Source organism: Doryrhamphus excisus, linkage group LG2 (genome assembly GCF_037039965.1).
Source record: "Doryrhamphus excisus strain RoL-2023G ecotype Guam linkage group LG2, RoL_Dexc_Guam_v1.1, whole genome shotgun sequence".
NCBI classification, from domain to species: Eukaryota; Metazoa; Chordata; class Actinopteri; order Syngnathiformes; family Syngnathidae; genus Doryrhamphus; species Doryrhamphus excisus.
The window spans coordinates 27,645,219-27,660,045 of NC_136358.1; the positions used below are offsets into that span (position 1 = coordinate 27,645,219).

The 14,827-nt window shown below is 40.5% G+C and overlaps 3 protein-coding genes across 3 annotated transcripts; all 3 read left to right on the top strand.

The window, feature by feature from the left end:
• Window positions 1-1,364: 1,364 nt before the first annotated feature.
• Window positions 1,365-5,609, top strand: pvalb3 (parvalbumin 3). The gene is made up of 5 exons (XM_078789042.1): window positions 1,365-2,039; window positions 2,269-2,335; window positions 3,244-3,376; window positions 4,454-4,563; window positions 5,235-5,609. Exons 2-5 carry the CDS (start codon window positions 2,275-2,277, stop codon window positions 5,258-5,260), a joined length of 330 nt encoding a protein of 109 aa, XP_078645168.1. The 5' UTR covers window positions 1,365-2,039; window positions 2,269-2,274; the 3' UTR covers window positions 5,261-5,609.
• A 1,182-nt stretch (window positions 5,610-6,791) lies between these two features.
• Window positions 6,792-8,907, top strand: pvalb9 (parvalbumin 9). Its single transcript, XM_058061290.2, has 5 exons — window positions 6,792-7,005; window positions 7,670-7,737; window positions 8,010-8,142; window positions 8,377-8,486; window positions 8,717-8,907. The coding sequence occupies exons 2-5, from the start codon at window positions 7,677-7,679 to the stop codon at window positions 8,740-8,742; spliced, it is 330 nt and encodes a 109-aa protein (XP_057917273.2). The 5' UTR covers window positions 6,792-7,005; window positions 7,670-7,676; the 3' UTR covers window positions 8,743-8,907.
• Window positions 8,908-9,238: 331 nt separating this feature from the next.
• ccz1 (CCZ1 vacuolar protein trafficking and biogenesis associated) lies at window positions 9,239-14,595 on the top strand. Its single transcript, XM_058061287.2, has 17 exons — window positions 9,239-9,398; window positions 10,111-10,186; window positions 10,273-10,369; window positions 10,437-10,534; window positions 10,602-10,695; window positions 10,776-10,856; window positions 10,931-10,978; window positions 11,054-11,137; window positions 11,286-11,461; window positions 11,526-11,607; window positions 11,678-11,739; window positions 12,560-12,671; window positions 12,819-12,852; window positions 12,964-13,081; window positions 13,721-13,879; window positions 13,950-14,077; window positions 14,160-14,595. The coding sequence occupies exons 2-17, from the start codon at window positions 10,173-10,175 to the stop codon at window positions 14,213-14,215; spliced, it is 1,443 nt and encodes a 480-aa protein (XP_057917270.2). The 5' UTR covers window positions 9,239-9,398; window positions 10,111-10,172; the 3' UTR covers window positions 14,216-14,595.
• The last annotated feature ends 232 nt before the right edge of the window (window positions 14,596-14,827 follow it).

Sequence of the window (14,827 nt, forward strand, 5' to 3'; positions counted from 1 at the left end):
GGTTGTTTGTCTATATGTGTCCAGAATGTACCCCGCCTCTCGCCTGAAGACAGCTGGGATAGGCTCCAGCAAGCGGTAGAAAATGAATGAATGGATGAATGAATGATGCGGAAAAAAAATCAGATGCCGATGTCAACCGATACCCCATGCTGATATCAGACATCCCTATTTTTTTCTATTGCTGGTGCTCCTGTAAATGAACGCCCTGTAACGCCCTGGATGTACTGTAACGTCATTTTTCACGCCATTGTTGGAAGTCAGTTACACATCCACATGCAGCGTTTTACTGCAGAGATGATGAAGTCGATGCCATCCTTAAAATAGCAGCCTGAATAGTTTCATCACCATAAGGAGAAATGACCTGAATGGGTGTAAGAGATGCAACTATAAATAAACATCCCTGGCAGACTTTCATCCCGGGCGTGTAAGCAGGAATATTGTAGTGATGTAGTGTTTGATGAAACTATTTGAATGTAAGCACCACTACTACACTTTTATAGTGACTAACATGTAAGCAGTGAAATATTTGAACCCAGCAAAACATCCATTGACACCAATGCAAAAAATGCTATGTGTCATCATGTGCAGTTTTTATTACAAATATTAAATATAACACCACTGCAAACTGCAACCACAACAATGAGTACATTAAGTGCATTATTTATAAAAGGGAGAATTTTTAGATTTTTTTTCATTGTGAATTTTTGTATCAATTCTGTGCTTATTGAATTTCTATGTATATATGTTTACATATACAGTGATGTAGGAAAAAACCTGATTTATTAATTTTTTTGCATATTTGTCATACTAGAATGTTTCAGATCATCAAACTGTTTTAAATATGACTTAATGGCAACAAAACTGAACACAAAATGAATGAATGATGAGTTTCTTATTACTCGTGTACTCATCTTTGCAGAATTGTTGTCATTCAGTCGCATTGGAGGCTTTTCCAGCATGAAGCTCCTTCGAGCGGTATTCGAGTCAGGACTTTGTTCTTCATTTAGTTTTTCTTCAGCCATTCAGAGGTTGGACTTTGGAGGTGGTGTATTTTGGATCATGGTCCTGCTGCAGAACCCAAGTTGGTTTCAGCTTGAGGTCACCAACAGATGGTAAATTCTCCTTCAGGATTTTTTGCTAGACAGTAGAATTCATGCTTCCATTTATCCATTTTATAAGTCTTCCAGGTCCTGGAGCAGCCAAACAGCCCCAGACCATCACACTACCACCACCATATTTTACTCTTGGTGTGATGCCGTTTTTGCCTAGTGTCTTTCTTATGGTGGAGTCATGAACACTGTGAGGCCTGCAGGTCTTTGGATGTTGTTGTGGGGTCTTTTGTGACCTCTTGGATGTCATTGAGGTCGTTTTGGTTGGCCGGCCATTCCTGGGAAGGTTCACCACTCTTCCATGGTTTCACCATTTGTGGATATTGTCTCTCACTGTGTTTTGCTGGAGTCCCAAATATTTAGAAATAGCTTCATAACCTTTCCCAGATTCTATTAATTTTTATACAGAGTAGACTATACTTTGCATGCATAATAAATACAAAGCATGTGATACATTGCTTAAAGACGCAACATGGAATTAGCTGTTGCTATGCTACCAAACAAACCCGCACAGTTGTCTAATAGGCCGACATGACGGCCTTACACCAAATTAAGTTTTACCTTCATCTCTTCTCTTGCCACTCCTCTGCAAAAAAAAAAGCAGGACGAGCACGGCCCCGCGGCGTGCGTTTCACCCAAATCAGCAGCGTGTATTATTAGCCCCCTTGCAATATCAAGCACTTTAGACATGGGCTTTTACACTCCACATGGGCCTACCATTTAAGCATCTTCATTTATGTACATATAAATAGAACAAGCTCTGTCGACTGGACACATTTTTCAAGCGTCTGCTTTGACTGCGTCGCGCGACAGTGTCTATTACACGGCTTATGCATCATATTTCCGCAGGTATATAAGTCGGTGCGCAGACGCCGACAGGCCGCACTGCAGTGAGCAGATTGATCTGAGCGAATCCTCTCATACCTCAAGGTGAGTTTCACTGAAGAGCTCCATGACTTGATGGGATGGAACCAATCAGATGCTTCAAGGACTCAAGAAAAAAAAAAACTCAGTGGGACTTTTTTTTTTTTTTTTTGCAATAACTTGGACTACTTTTTCTGAGAGGAACCTGTTGCATGCATTGATGACATGTAGTTGTGCACTGAGAGAAGAACTTTATGCTGTCTCTGATCTTGATCTCTTGTCTCTGCTCCCTCAGTTAAAGATGGCATTTGCCGGAATCCTGAACGACTCTGACATCACTGCAGCCCTTGCTGCTTGCCAAGGTAAAACTCTCCATTCCATCAAAACCTGTACATTATAATCCATGTCAATCGGGGAATATCAAAATGTAACAATGTGCTTTATTATGATTGGGTTTGCTTTTAGTTATGCTATTTCTGCTAGTTTCCTTACATGGGAGGGGCAACATGGTTGGATGACATCGATGAAACTGCTCAACAAATTTAATTCATTCATCCATTTTCTACTGTTTATGTTTTACTGTACAGGGATTTACTGTTTCATAAATTGAATTAGTTACCAGGGTAAAAAAAAAAACCTTCAAACATGCAAAATAATTAGTAAGGAATGTTTCATGACAATAAAGCTGAGGGCTGAGCTTGTGACTTGCAATCCTCTACCAAAACACTAAGGGCAATGTTAGCAACCGCAACTCCCTTTGACTAGCTATTTAGTTTCCTATGTGGCAGTCGTAAACAATGGCGACTTATCCTCACGAGGGTCACAGGGGCGCTGGAGCCTATCCCAGCTGTCTTCGGGCAAGAGAGGCGGGGTACACCCTGGACTGGTGGCCAGCCAATCACAGGGCACATATAGACAAACAACCATTCACACTCACATTCTCTACCTATGGACAATTTGGAGTGGCTAATTAACCTAGCATGTTCTTGGAATGTGTTGATAGCTAGTCAAAGGGAGTTGCAGTTGCTCACTGTCAGGAAAACACTGCCCCTTAGTGTTTTGGTAGAGGATTGCAAGTCACAAGCTCAGCCCTCAGCTTTATTGTCATGAAACATTCCTCACTAATTATTTTGCATGTTTGAAGGGTTTTTTTTTTCACCCTGGCAACTAATTCCATTTATGAAACAGTAAATCCCAGTAATCCATGAAAACCTTGAATAGAATACTGTGTATTCCACCGACATCCCATATTTTCCATGTCTCCCGACAGCTGCCGACTCCTTCAAACACAAGGAGTTCTTTGCCAAGGTCGGCCTGGCTGCCAAGTCCGCAGATGACATCAAGAAGGCCTTTGCTGTTATTGACCAGGACAAGAGCGGCTTCATCGAGGAGGATGAGCTCAAGTAGGCAACCCCCGGGCCACGCCCTCATCTTCAATTTCATCTTCTCAGAACCTGCAGGGATCCTATGTCTGAAATCAGAATGATGTCAGCTCCTCGGAACACACGAGATGATTTAGCTGCCGGGGTGTTGAACGCCATACCGTGGCCCAAATTACTTTGATCATCATTTGCATGCCAGTGCACACTTGAATGGGAGTATCCTATAGCTTCATGGATCTTCCAGACACCCAATATATCTAGGTCCAAATATGTTATATATTTACTTATCGTCTTGAAAAAAAAGTGTGAAATGCCATTTACAAATTAAAACGTGTTTCTTTTGCTGGGAGGGAATCAGGAACTCCAACCACTTGTGGCTGATGGTGACGTCTTTAGGAATTGTAAACAAATGTGGCTTTCCCGTACGAGCCATTGCTAGCAAGTAAACAGAGAAGCAGAGAGCTTATCTGGCTTACAGCCACGCCCATATAAGGAAGCCCGCTCCTCTGTGACATCACAAAGTGGCAGTTTTACCACACCTTCTGAAACCGGGCGTTTTTAGCCATCCCAAACTTCTTTCAGGGCTCACTTCCAAATGCGCAAACCTCATTATCTTAAACTTTGGCATCATTTAACACGAGAATACAACATTCTAACTACATTTATAGGTCAGAAAAGCAGAAAGAGCATAATAGGTCCCCTTTAAAAGCGGCCATTTTAAAAAGATACCTCGTTGTTTATGATCAACTCTTATATATCAACTCCTATAAAGTTGGGTTCGCAGCTAGCGGCACAAATCGGAAATCCTTTTAAGCACTCGGGAGGTAAAACAGTTTTTGCGGGAAGCACGACAGAAAGAAATGCAGCTGAGTAGGTGCAGATTCTGGAAGAACTAGAAAGCTTTCTGTGCTGGTTATCATGTGTAGCTGCTCTACAGGAGTCCACAACTTAATACAAAGGGGTGTAAAATGAGGATAATAGGTCCCCTTTAATTAGGTACTGCAAAAACAATGTTTTTTGCACCGCTGGTTTCAGGACCTGCTACAAAAATGCAGGACCTTCTCCCTCACAGTATCTCTGTATGTGTTCCTCACGCAGGCTGTTCCTGCAGAACTTCTCTGCTGGCGCCAGAACTTTGACTGACAAAGAGACCAAGGAGTTTCTCCAGGCCGGTGACACTGACGGCGACGGCAAGATCGGAGTTGATGGTGAGGACATGTGGCACTATGGCAACTATGATGGTTATTGACGATTGACACAGGACCATCACACAGCAAATATGTGAAACAATAGTATATATTATGCATATTCAGTACTGCTCAAAAGTAAAAGTATTATTACAGTTTGAGGCAAATCATATGCATTATTCCTGTTTTTACGCACTGAAACTGTAAATGATGATTTCTTCTTCTCTCCTTTTTATTTGCAACCACTCTAGTTAGTCCCTCTCCTTCCATTACATGGATAAATGGTTAGAGTCCATTTTGGCTGTTTTGAGCGCTGTCCCAAATCAATTCAACGATCGCAATATTTCTTATCTCCTTTTTAATTGTGATTTGCAACCACTTCAGTTAGTCCCTCCTCTTCCGCTACGTAGCCGAGAAGGTGACGATTAAGGGTGGCCAGATTAAGGGTGCACACTCAGCATTCTGGGCATGTTGAGGGCAATACTGTATCCACACTTTACCATATTTCACAGTATGAATGCACTTATGCACTCGAGTGTGCAAGTGCGCAAAATGAGACAATGCCATAATAATTACATCATAACAAACACCGTCATATTTTTTGTTTATTTCCATGTATAATTAGTAAATCAACATACAGTTGTTGGAATTAATTTAGTTCAAATGTTTCTGTTTTCTTTCTCCGCTTGCAGAGTTTTCTGCTCTGGTCAAGTGTTAAAGAAGAAGAACGCTGACCAACATCGAACTTGACATCTCCGAACGGAACAATATGAGCCAACATATTCTCTTCTTCTTCTCTCTATCTCTCTCTCTCTCTCTCTCTCTCTTGACCCTTTTGAAAGTTTTATACATGTGACCTTTGACCTCGGAAACCAAATCAAGCCCGCTGACCGTAGCTGACCGTAGTGTGTGGCGTGGTTGTGTGTCTTTCACTTTCTCTTTCTCTCTCTCACACAAACTAACACTTCTGTCGTCGTCGTGGTTGTACTGTGAGTTTTGTTGCCGATGGTGCACTTTTAGGGCAAACGGACGGACGATGAGAAAACAATAAAAGTTATTTTACAATAGCAGGTCTGATCCTGTTGCTTTTTTTTTACATGTCATTCATTCGTTTTCTACCGAGGGGTCGCGGGGGTGCTGGAGCCTATCCCAGCATTCTTTGGTCGAGAGGCGGGGTACACCCTGGACTGGTGGCCAGCCAATCACAGGGCACATATAGACAAACAACCATTCACACTCACATTCATACCTATGGACAATTTGGAGTGGACAATTAACCTAGCATGTTTTTGGAAGAGATGACCTAGGGTGGAATTGAACCCATGTCTCCTAGCTCCTAACCACTCGACAAAATATGAGCTATATGACTTAAAATAGGCAAAATAATCTTCCAGAAAAGTGGGAAAGTTTGACTTTCCAGAACATTTGAAGTAAGTAGAAGTGCATTTTGGCAAATCCAAATTTCTGTCAGAATGTGTAGAATATTTAAAATAATATTACACATTACTCGTGTCGACATGGAAAAGTTAAAAAAAAATCCATGCTAATGTTTGCAATGATGGAGAGCAGGGGTTCCTAATATTTTGTCCCTCTCATACAAATAAAACACCAGAAATACCAACCACTAAGAAAAACCAAAGTGATCACTACCCATCACCACCACTAGAGAGCACTGTCGCTCTTTTATGCTGCAAAACAAAACCTTTAAATGCCCATTCGGTTCTCCTTATCCATACTTTCTGGTGCTAAATATCAATAACATCTTTTGCTTAATTAAATTAACACAAAGCCAAGAATGCTGACACACCACAGAGAGAATTCTCCCAGAAGATGAAACATGCAGGAATAATGAGCTTTACTCCCAAGGCGCCCTACCTGGGCTTGATTTGACATAAACGCTGACTGAAATCACAAGAGATGATGCTGCCTTTGCGGAGTCAGAGTAGCTTGATGCCATGGTAACCGAGTGCAAAAACTTTGTTGTGCAGTATGCAACTTAAAACCTGGAGATGTATGCAAACAAGGAGGTAAATACCGTATATGTAAAATAGTAAGTGACAGATGTTGTAGTATTAGAGTGGATAATACTTCTCACACCATCCATTGGCAGATGTATTCCATGCAGCTTTGCTTTCATCCGGAGCTTATACAGAGAAAATCAGAGTAAAGGGACTTGATTAAATGTTATATGTGTGTAAGCCGAGGGAGGGGGTAAGGGGGGGAGGAATGGAGGGAGGCATGGATGGGATGGGAGAGTGAGCAGTGAGTATAAAAAGTGAAAGTGCATCAGACAGGTAAGAGAGACGAGACGGAGACAAGGCTTGCGGGGAACATTTGATCCCAGATTGGAAAGTGAAGTGTTCTCACTGGAGTATATATAAGAGCAAGGCAGCCATCAGAGGCCACCACAAAGACTTTTTCTGCTGCTCTTTTGGATTTTAAGAGGACACCCAGTTCACAGAGGTGAGTCGTGCATCTTCACAACGCAGGTGAGGCTTTATTGCATGGCTTGGGCGCTATAATGACATATTATGTTGGACTGAGATGCAGTGCAATAATGTTTTATTATAATATTTTGATGGCTAAACATAAGACATAATTCTCTCTATGATGCAATGCAATTCAACACCACTGCAATCCACAACCACAATCAATAATAAACACAAGTATCTATAACCGTGTTTGATATCATCTGCAGGATATCAAAAATAGACATACAAAATGTTCATGTTTTACCGCAATAATACTTTATTTAAACATCAATATGATGTCCTACTGCATGATAGTGTAGTTCAGTTGAAACTCAACTCACCCAATGGCTAACATGGGATGAAAATAAATAGATATAATAATAAAGTCATACATTAACACAGTTGCTCAAAGATTGTCTATATGACAGGAGAGCTCTGCTGTCAAAATCTGCTGTTTTAAAGAACCCACAGTAAAAACACCATCAAAGATGCGATCTTCCATATCATGTCGAGCTTCGGTATTTGGCGTAATTGATTAGATCTACCGATTGGCTTGTTACCCTGCAGTAATGCTGGCAACCCAATGAAGCAATGATGCACTTCAAAGGCCCCAGGAAGTAACTCCATCGGTTATCCTGTTATGTTTCTTTCCGCAGGACCAGCATGTCCCTCACCTCCATCCTCTCAGCTGAGGACATTGAAAATGCTGTGAAGGATTGTCAAGGTAACACACACAAACACACACAAACACACACACATGACCAATTAATATCATTTACTGTAACAGTAAAATGAAATGCGATGATCTCCCCAAACACAATTTTTTTTTGCATGATTGCAAAAGCTTTTTAATCATCCTCTCTGTTTTTCATGGTGACACGACTGTACCAAACTTAAAAAAAGAAGCCCTTCCCTCAGCTGGCAGCCGCATGCATTTTTAATCTCACTTCATGGCCCTCTTCTATCAAACTATTCAGATTATATTTCTGCTCGCAGCACCGGACTCATTCTGCTACAAGAGGTTCTTCAGGCTGTGTGGCCTCTCCTCCAAGACACCGCAGGAGGTCCAGAATGTCTTTCAGATGCTCGACGACGACAACAGCGGCTTCATCGAGGAGTCGGAGCTCAAGTGCGACAATAGTCTTTTGGAACGCTGCTGTGTGCATGACAGAGAGATTAAGGCCTAGCTCGTATAGTCACTCACACAGATGTATTAAAGCCAGCTCTTTGTAATCCATGTAGTGTTATTATTATTATGGTATCTGTTTATGTAATTCACCTTTTTCCTGTTTTTGGCTCTTCAAGATTTTCTATTCAGATGTTGACACAACAATGTGTGATACGTGCATATGTGTGTGTGTAGGTTTTTCCTGCAGCGCTTTGACCCCGGGGCACGAATGCTGACCGAGGCCGAAACTAAGAGCTTCATTTCAGCAGCGGACGACGACAGCGACGGGCGGATTGGAGCACAGGGTCAGTATCGGATAACCGCTTCAATGCATTGAATTGCTCTTATTAGTTGGCATAGAAAGATTTCTATCCTAAAGCAGCACCCAGTGAAGTTTAACTAAGCCTCTCAAATTATTGATGAAGCTTTTGGATGTATGGTCTTTTATTTTTACTTAGGAGGATATAAATATTCAGTATGTCTAAATCAATTCAGATTATGTGAGTGAAATTAATGATGTTTTGTTTTTGTACAGAATTCCAAATGATGGTCCTAACCTGAGTTCTGCACGTGGAGTTCTCTGATCCATCTCCATTTTTTTTTTCTTATTTCTCAGTGGATTTCTTTTGTGTATATCTGTTTTGCTAATTAGAACAATAAACAATAAATATGAATTTATGTTCTGATCTGTCTGTGCTGTCCACTTCACTTATGACAATGAAATACATGAACAAATGTGGCCTCTATAATATGTGCTGATAAATTAAAGCTGGTAACAAAATCCCTGTACACTACTGACCAAAACTACATTTCCATGTTTTCATTACTCTTTTATGGTCTTTGTAAGGACCTTAACTGTCAACATAGGCAATAATATTTATCTGATATTCATATATATTTTTTATAATCTCATTATTATATTAGAATTATTATTTTGCATTGAATATTGAATATTATATATTGCCACTTATATATTGAATTATGTACATTTGCCATGAAGTAAATCACCCGCATAAAAATAGTTTATTCAGTAGGAACCATAGTAAGGCGACACTGGATTTCTACCCGAGCCTGGACACGCGATACCTAGCTGTCAAAAGCAGGAAGTTAACAATGTGAAGCATCTATCATTTCTTCATTCCCTTTTCTTTCATCTCTTTTCTACATTTTGCGGCGTCATAAACTGCATATGGACCCGTCGCTTTATGGTCTGTAAGGTGAGTTTTTATGACGTTTTTTCAATGTTTCGTATTTCGTATTTTTGTTACCGTGTCGCCGCAAACCGGAAGCTATTTTTAGCAAAGCCAGCTAACTTGCTAAATAGTATTGGCTTTAGCTCAGCTGGTTCCGATATTATTCCTATATTAACTGCACGTCTACTTTACAAAGTGGACTTAACACAACAGGAACAAAAAAGTGTTTTTTTTTAAATATGTGAGTAACACCTTCACGATGTGTATGTACTCTACTGTACAGTATCTGAAATTGTTATTCGTAAGTAATATAGTAGTCATATGATTTTTGTGGATAACAATAAACGTAAATGTTAATTTTCGCACTGTTTAGAAAAACAGAGTGGAAAAGGATCGTTTCCCTAAGAAGTCCTAATCCCAGTGCCCGCAACCCATCTATTGACTTACTGTACTTAAATAATCGCATAGTTGTTACTTAACATTTATGTGTTAATTTGTGGATGTGTGATTTAAAACGAGAAAGGAATCGAGGATAAGTGGAATCAACAGTTTACTCTCCATGTAACTAGGAACTAACAACACCTCAACAATGGCTCAATAGCTGCAAGCACACACATAACCCGGAAACAGATGTTAGCCCACCCAGAGGCACTTCCTCCTGGTGACTGTTTCAAGTACATTATGGGTCACCGCAAGAACATTTTACCTTATTAAGTAGCTTATTCTCCTTCTGCAGGTTAAAGGCATGCTTGCCAAACAATTATTCGAAAAAAGGACATCCAGACAAACGTGACACTGATGCTGATGATAAGGTAAACAAATAATACAAATATACAATGCTATGAATAGGATCAACCAATTTAAATGTCCCACAATGTTGTCTTTTGTCGTTTTTAAGTCCCAGGATGGCATCGGGTATGCAAGAGAAACAGTACACACCATCTCTACTCAATTTCTTCATTTATAACCCCACATTTGGACCACGGGAAGGAGAGGTGAAGTGTTTTTTTTTACCTCAGTCCTCAATATGTATGCTATAAGGTGATGTGATTATGACTTCAGGAAGAGAAGAAGATACTGTTTTATCACCCCAGCGAAGTGGAGAAGAATGAGAAGATCAGAAATGTTGGCCTTTGTGAAGCTATCGTTCAGTTCACCAGGTATTGTAATAAGAAATGTCCTTCAAGTGCAAGAAGGGGAGCTCATTTGTGTCTATGGTGCTTCTAGAACATTCTGCCCGACCAAACCAGCAAAATCCCTGCACACACAGAAGAATCGGCAGTTTTTCTTTGAGCCCGAGGAGAATTTCTGGATGGTTATGGTGACTTTTAAAGCTTTTTTTTTTGTAATGAATACTGTGAAATTATTTTTTTTTATAATTGTATCTAATTTATTACTCAGGTGGTCCGAAACCCGATGATAGAAAAACCCAATAAAGATGGAAAACCTCCCACGATAGAGTATCAAGAAGAGGAAATACTTGTAAGTGTTCCCTTTTACTGAATACTATTAGCTTTACCTTAGACCTTATTTAGCATGCAGCCTTTCATCTGCAGGACACAGTGTATGGTGCAGTGGTAAAGCAATGCTACAGTATGTATAAGGTAAGCAACAGTATGTTTTTTGGTGTCTTTTATTCTTATTTCAATAAGAATCTGATCACTTTCATGATGCTGCAGCTTTTCAATGGTACCTTTGGGAGAGCCATGGAGGCCGGCGGAGTGGAGCTGCTCATACAAAAGCTTGAAAAGTTCTTCTACAGGGTAAAGTTTTTTTGTATTTTATATATGTTTTTTATAATGTTAGGCCCTGTGGTGTTAGCAGCTTAGGGTGTACTCACACTCCGAGGCCAGCTGCATTGGGAATCTACCCTCTAATTCACGGGGCGTGTCTTTGTACTGGGCTTTCCAGTATTTACAGACTCTCCACCTGCAGTCCTGTGACCTGCTGGATGTATTTGGAGGCATCAGTTTCTTCCCACTGGACAAGATGACGTACCTGAAGATCCAGTCGTTTGTCAACCGGGTGGAGGAGAGCCTGAGCCTCATCAAATACACAGCCTTCCTGTATAACGACCAGCTCATATGGTAACAAGCTGACACGTCCGGCGGCTCACGCTCCACCGGTGTTACATTGACGCCATGTCTGCAGGAGCGGCTTGGAACAAGACGACATGAGGATCCTGTACAAGTACCTGACCACGTCACTTTTCCCCAGGCACTCTGAGCCGGAGGTGAGGGAGTAGCAGTGACAATGTTGTGAATATACATAGTACAAATATTAATATTGCGTGTTGTATTTAGCTGGCTGGCAGGGACTCGCCACTGAGGCCGGAGGTTGCAGGCAATTTGTTGCACTATGGGAGGTAAGTCTACAGCAGGGGTCTCAAACTCAATTTACCTGGGGGCCACTGGGCAAGGCTGGGCCGCATCAGGTTTTCAAAAAACAAAAAAAACGCATTTATTAAAAACAGAAAAATATACAAACTTCTTCAGTGCTTTGGTTCCAATTTTCTACAAGAAAAGCTCTGATAAAACATTCCACTGTTCTCAAATATCTTAATTTTTATTTTTCTGCACAAAACAAGATGAAAAATAAATAAACAAATCAAGAATAAAGAAAATCAATCAATCAGTAATAAATAAATATAATAAAAATAATAAAAACTTAAGAAAGTTGGTGGGTAGACAAATGATTTTTTTCAGATTAAAATGAACAAAGCATTATTAGAGCCCTGTAGACATGACAAAACACGACTATAGTCACATTTATACTCTTTTTATTTACAACATATTGCGCAACTGCAGGGTCTTGAGACACATGCTAACTCGCAAACTAGAGAGCTAGCGACCTAAACGGTAGCCTTCAAGTTATTTCCTTTAAACTTAAAAAGCCAAAAACTTACCACTTCCACACGGATAGGGAGGATAACTATTAACAGTTATTTAACCTTTAACATGAACATGAATCAAACGTAATAATTTTTTCTGGGTACATGATACCATCCAGCATCCATATCAAACTTGCGTGGGCTGCACTAACATTAAACTTTCATGTCAAGGCGGGGGCCTGAAACTGGTGTCCTGCGAGCCACATTGGCCCGCGGACCGCGTGTTTGAGACCCCTGCTCTAAACAGTGGAGCCTAGAACGGGAGTTTATCTAAATTTCACACTGTTTTCTTCAGGTTTTTGACAGGACCTTCCAATCTTAAAGATCCTGAGGCCAAGTTCCGTTTCCCTAAAATATTTGTCAGATTAGAGGATGGCTATGAGGAGCTGCATCTAATTGTTTATAAGGTAGCCAAACCTTTTCGTGACCTTTCACACAATTCATCATTTTCATATTTTATATTTATGATTGGAGATGAACGGATGACGTCCTCATGAAAAAAATGATGTCTCGTCTGACATGTCTTCTTGTTGCTGCGTTTTCACCTTTTCCAGGCAATGAGTGCTGCCACTTGCTTTATGGTCAATGGTGAGCATCTTCACCTGCCATCCATCCATCCATCCATTCGTCTCCTATGCAGCTTCGCCAAGTATTACGCTTCTTTTAACGCCTCTCCTGTCATGTCCACTCTCTGCGCAGCCTCTGTGGAGTTGACGAGGGAGTTCTGTGAGCAGTTGGATGGATTAGTGGGCCCACAGCTCACCTTGCTGGCATCTGATATATGCGAGCAGTTCACCATCAACCGCAGGATATCAGGGTCAGTTGGCACAATAATGCTGTTCTGTAGTTTTGAGTCAGCTCACTAAAAAAAGCCACATAGTTAAAGTATTTACAGTATGTTACAGTATGCTTTTTATCTGTTAGCATTGTTTAAGTTTGGGGTTGTTCTGCTTGTTTAGTTTCATAGTTTCACCATTCGAGGCTTTTATCTTCCCCGCTATTTGGCCTCAGATACATCCGTGACTGTAATCCAAGCATCCAAGGATCGACTATAGAGCAGAATCCACTGAATAAATAATGACATCCTGAATTCCTTTTCTGCCGCCGATCCCGATTTGTAAAGTGCGTCAGTACCTGCGTCCTCGGCTCACTTGTTCCAGCGGCTATAATCCTCCAAAGTGACTTATGTTGGTTTATAATTTATAAATGCTTGACCCACAGTAGATATTTTAGCTACCGACCGTCCAGCAAACTGGCTGCTGCAGGGACTACTGGAAAGCTGCAGTTTGGTGCAAGATGTGTGTGTATCGAGTCTACGGTTTCAAAGAACATTTGTCAGCGTCATTCATCCTTTACCATGAAACAGGATACTTGAGAAAAATCAAAGCAGAGCTGCATCATTTAATTTCAGAGTCTTGTGTTTTTACTTTTTTTTTCTCATGGTGCATCCACGTAGACCAGAGAAAGAGCCCCAGTTTAAGTTCATCTACTTCAACCACATGAACTTGGCGGAGAAAAGCACTATACACATGAGGAAGACGGCCAGCGTCTGCCTCACTTCTGTCCACCCTGACCTTATGAAGATCTTGGGGGACATCAACTGTGACTTTGCCAGGTATAATCTACTTAATATCCGTATGCACAAATGTTTCATATTTAAAAACTTTTGTCTTTGTGCTTCTCAGAATTGATGAAGATGAAGAAGTCATCGTGAAAGCAATGACCGACTACTGGGTTGTTGGCAAGAAGTCAGACCAGAGAGAACTCTATGTGATATTAAATCAGAAGAACGCCAATCTGATAGAAGTCAATGGTATGTCTGCACCGGGTCTCCGCTATATCAATCTCATTGGAGCATCTTTTATAAATAATTGTTTGTATTTTCACTTCTGCAGAGGAGGTAAAGAGGCTTTGTGTGACACAGTTCAACAACATATTCTTCCTGGACTAATGGAGTGGACACCAAAAACCACACTACAACCTTGTCAGTGTTGCAGGGTACAGCGGCAACATTCATGTCATGCAATAATTGCATTGTAAAAAAAAAAACAAAAGAACATCTCACCTTAGTTTTTAAACTAACCTTTACAATGTCATTTCCTTTTGTAATTAATTGAAAAGTCCCTCTATATGTACTTTATTATGTATTTGTCTTTGCGCACAATTTCTTGTGTTTCCTATCATGGAATTTTTTTTGTCTCAAACTGATGCATATCATTTCTAATTCAGGTTATTTTCATCACCAATCAGTTTTTAAAAAGGATCTCATGTCAACAATAGTCATTTGTAAACAAACACAACTGCATTTGAATAAACGATGTAGTAATTTTACACCACAAGCCTTTTTTCTTTGTTAAACTGATGTGCAGTCGGGGCCTGCAAGGCCTTCTCTGCTGGCCAAAACACGGAATGACATTTACAATTTAAATTCTTGAATTCCAATCAGATTTAAGCTTTTATGTGTTGCCATGTCAATATATGCCCTTCAGAATCAGGACTGCGAGCCATGTCGCTACACACGGTTAGATGTCAGATTCAACTGATTCATTGATGCCTGAAAGGT

What these genes read in the sequence shown, in the direction of transcription:
- ccz1 (XM_058061287.2), top strand. An exon ending in ATCAAGAAGAGGAAATACTT is followed by an intron (nt 10,857 to 10,930) that starts GTAAGTGTTCCC and finishes TTTCATCTGCAG; the next exon opens with GACACAGTGTATGGTGCAGT. An exon ending in TATAACGACCAGCTCATATG is followed by an intron (nt 11,462 to 11,525) that starts GTAACAAGCTGA and finishes CCATGTCTGCAG; the next exon opens with GAGCGGCTTGGAACAAGACG.
- pvalb3 (XM_078789042.1), top strand. Translation starts at nt 2,275, where the DNA reads ATGGCATTTGCCGGAATCCTGAACGACTCTGACATCACTGCAGCCCTT. An exon ending in AGCCCTTGCTGCTTGCCAAG is followed by an intron (nt 2,336 to 3,243) that starts GTAAAACTCTCC and finishes GTCTCCCGACAG; the next exon opens with CTGCCGACTCCTTCAAACAC. An exon ending in CGGCAAGATCGGAGTTGATG is followed by an intron (nt 4,564 to 5,234) that starts GTGAGGACATGT and finishes CTCCGCTTGCAG; the next exon opens with AGTTTTCTGCTCTGGTCAAG.
- pvalb9 (XM_058061290.2), top strand. Translation starts at nt 7,677, where the DNA reads ATGTCCCTCACCTCCATCCTCTCAGCTGAGGACATTGAAAATGCTGTG. An exon ending in TGCTGTGAAGGATTGTCAAG is followed by an intron (nt 7,738 to 8,009) that starts GTAACACACACA and finishes TTCTGCTCGCAG; the next exon opens with CACCGGACTCATTCTGCTAC. An exon ending in CGGGCGGATTGGAGCACAGG is followed by an intron (nt 8,487 to 8,716) that starts GTCAGTATCGGA and finishes GTTTTTGTACAG; the next exon opens with AATTCCAAATGATGGTCCTA.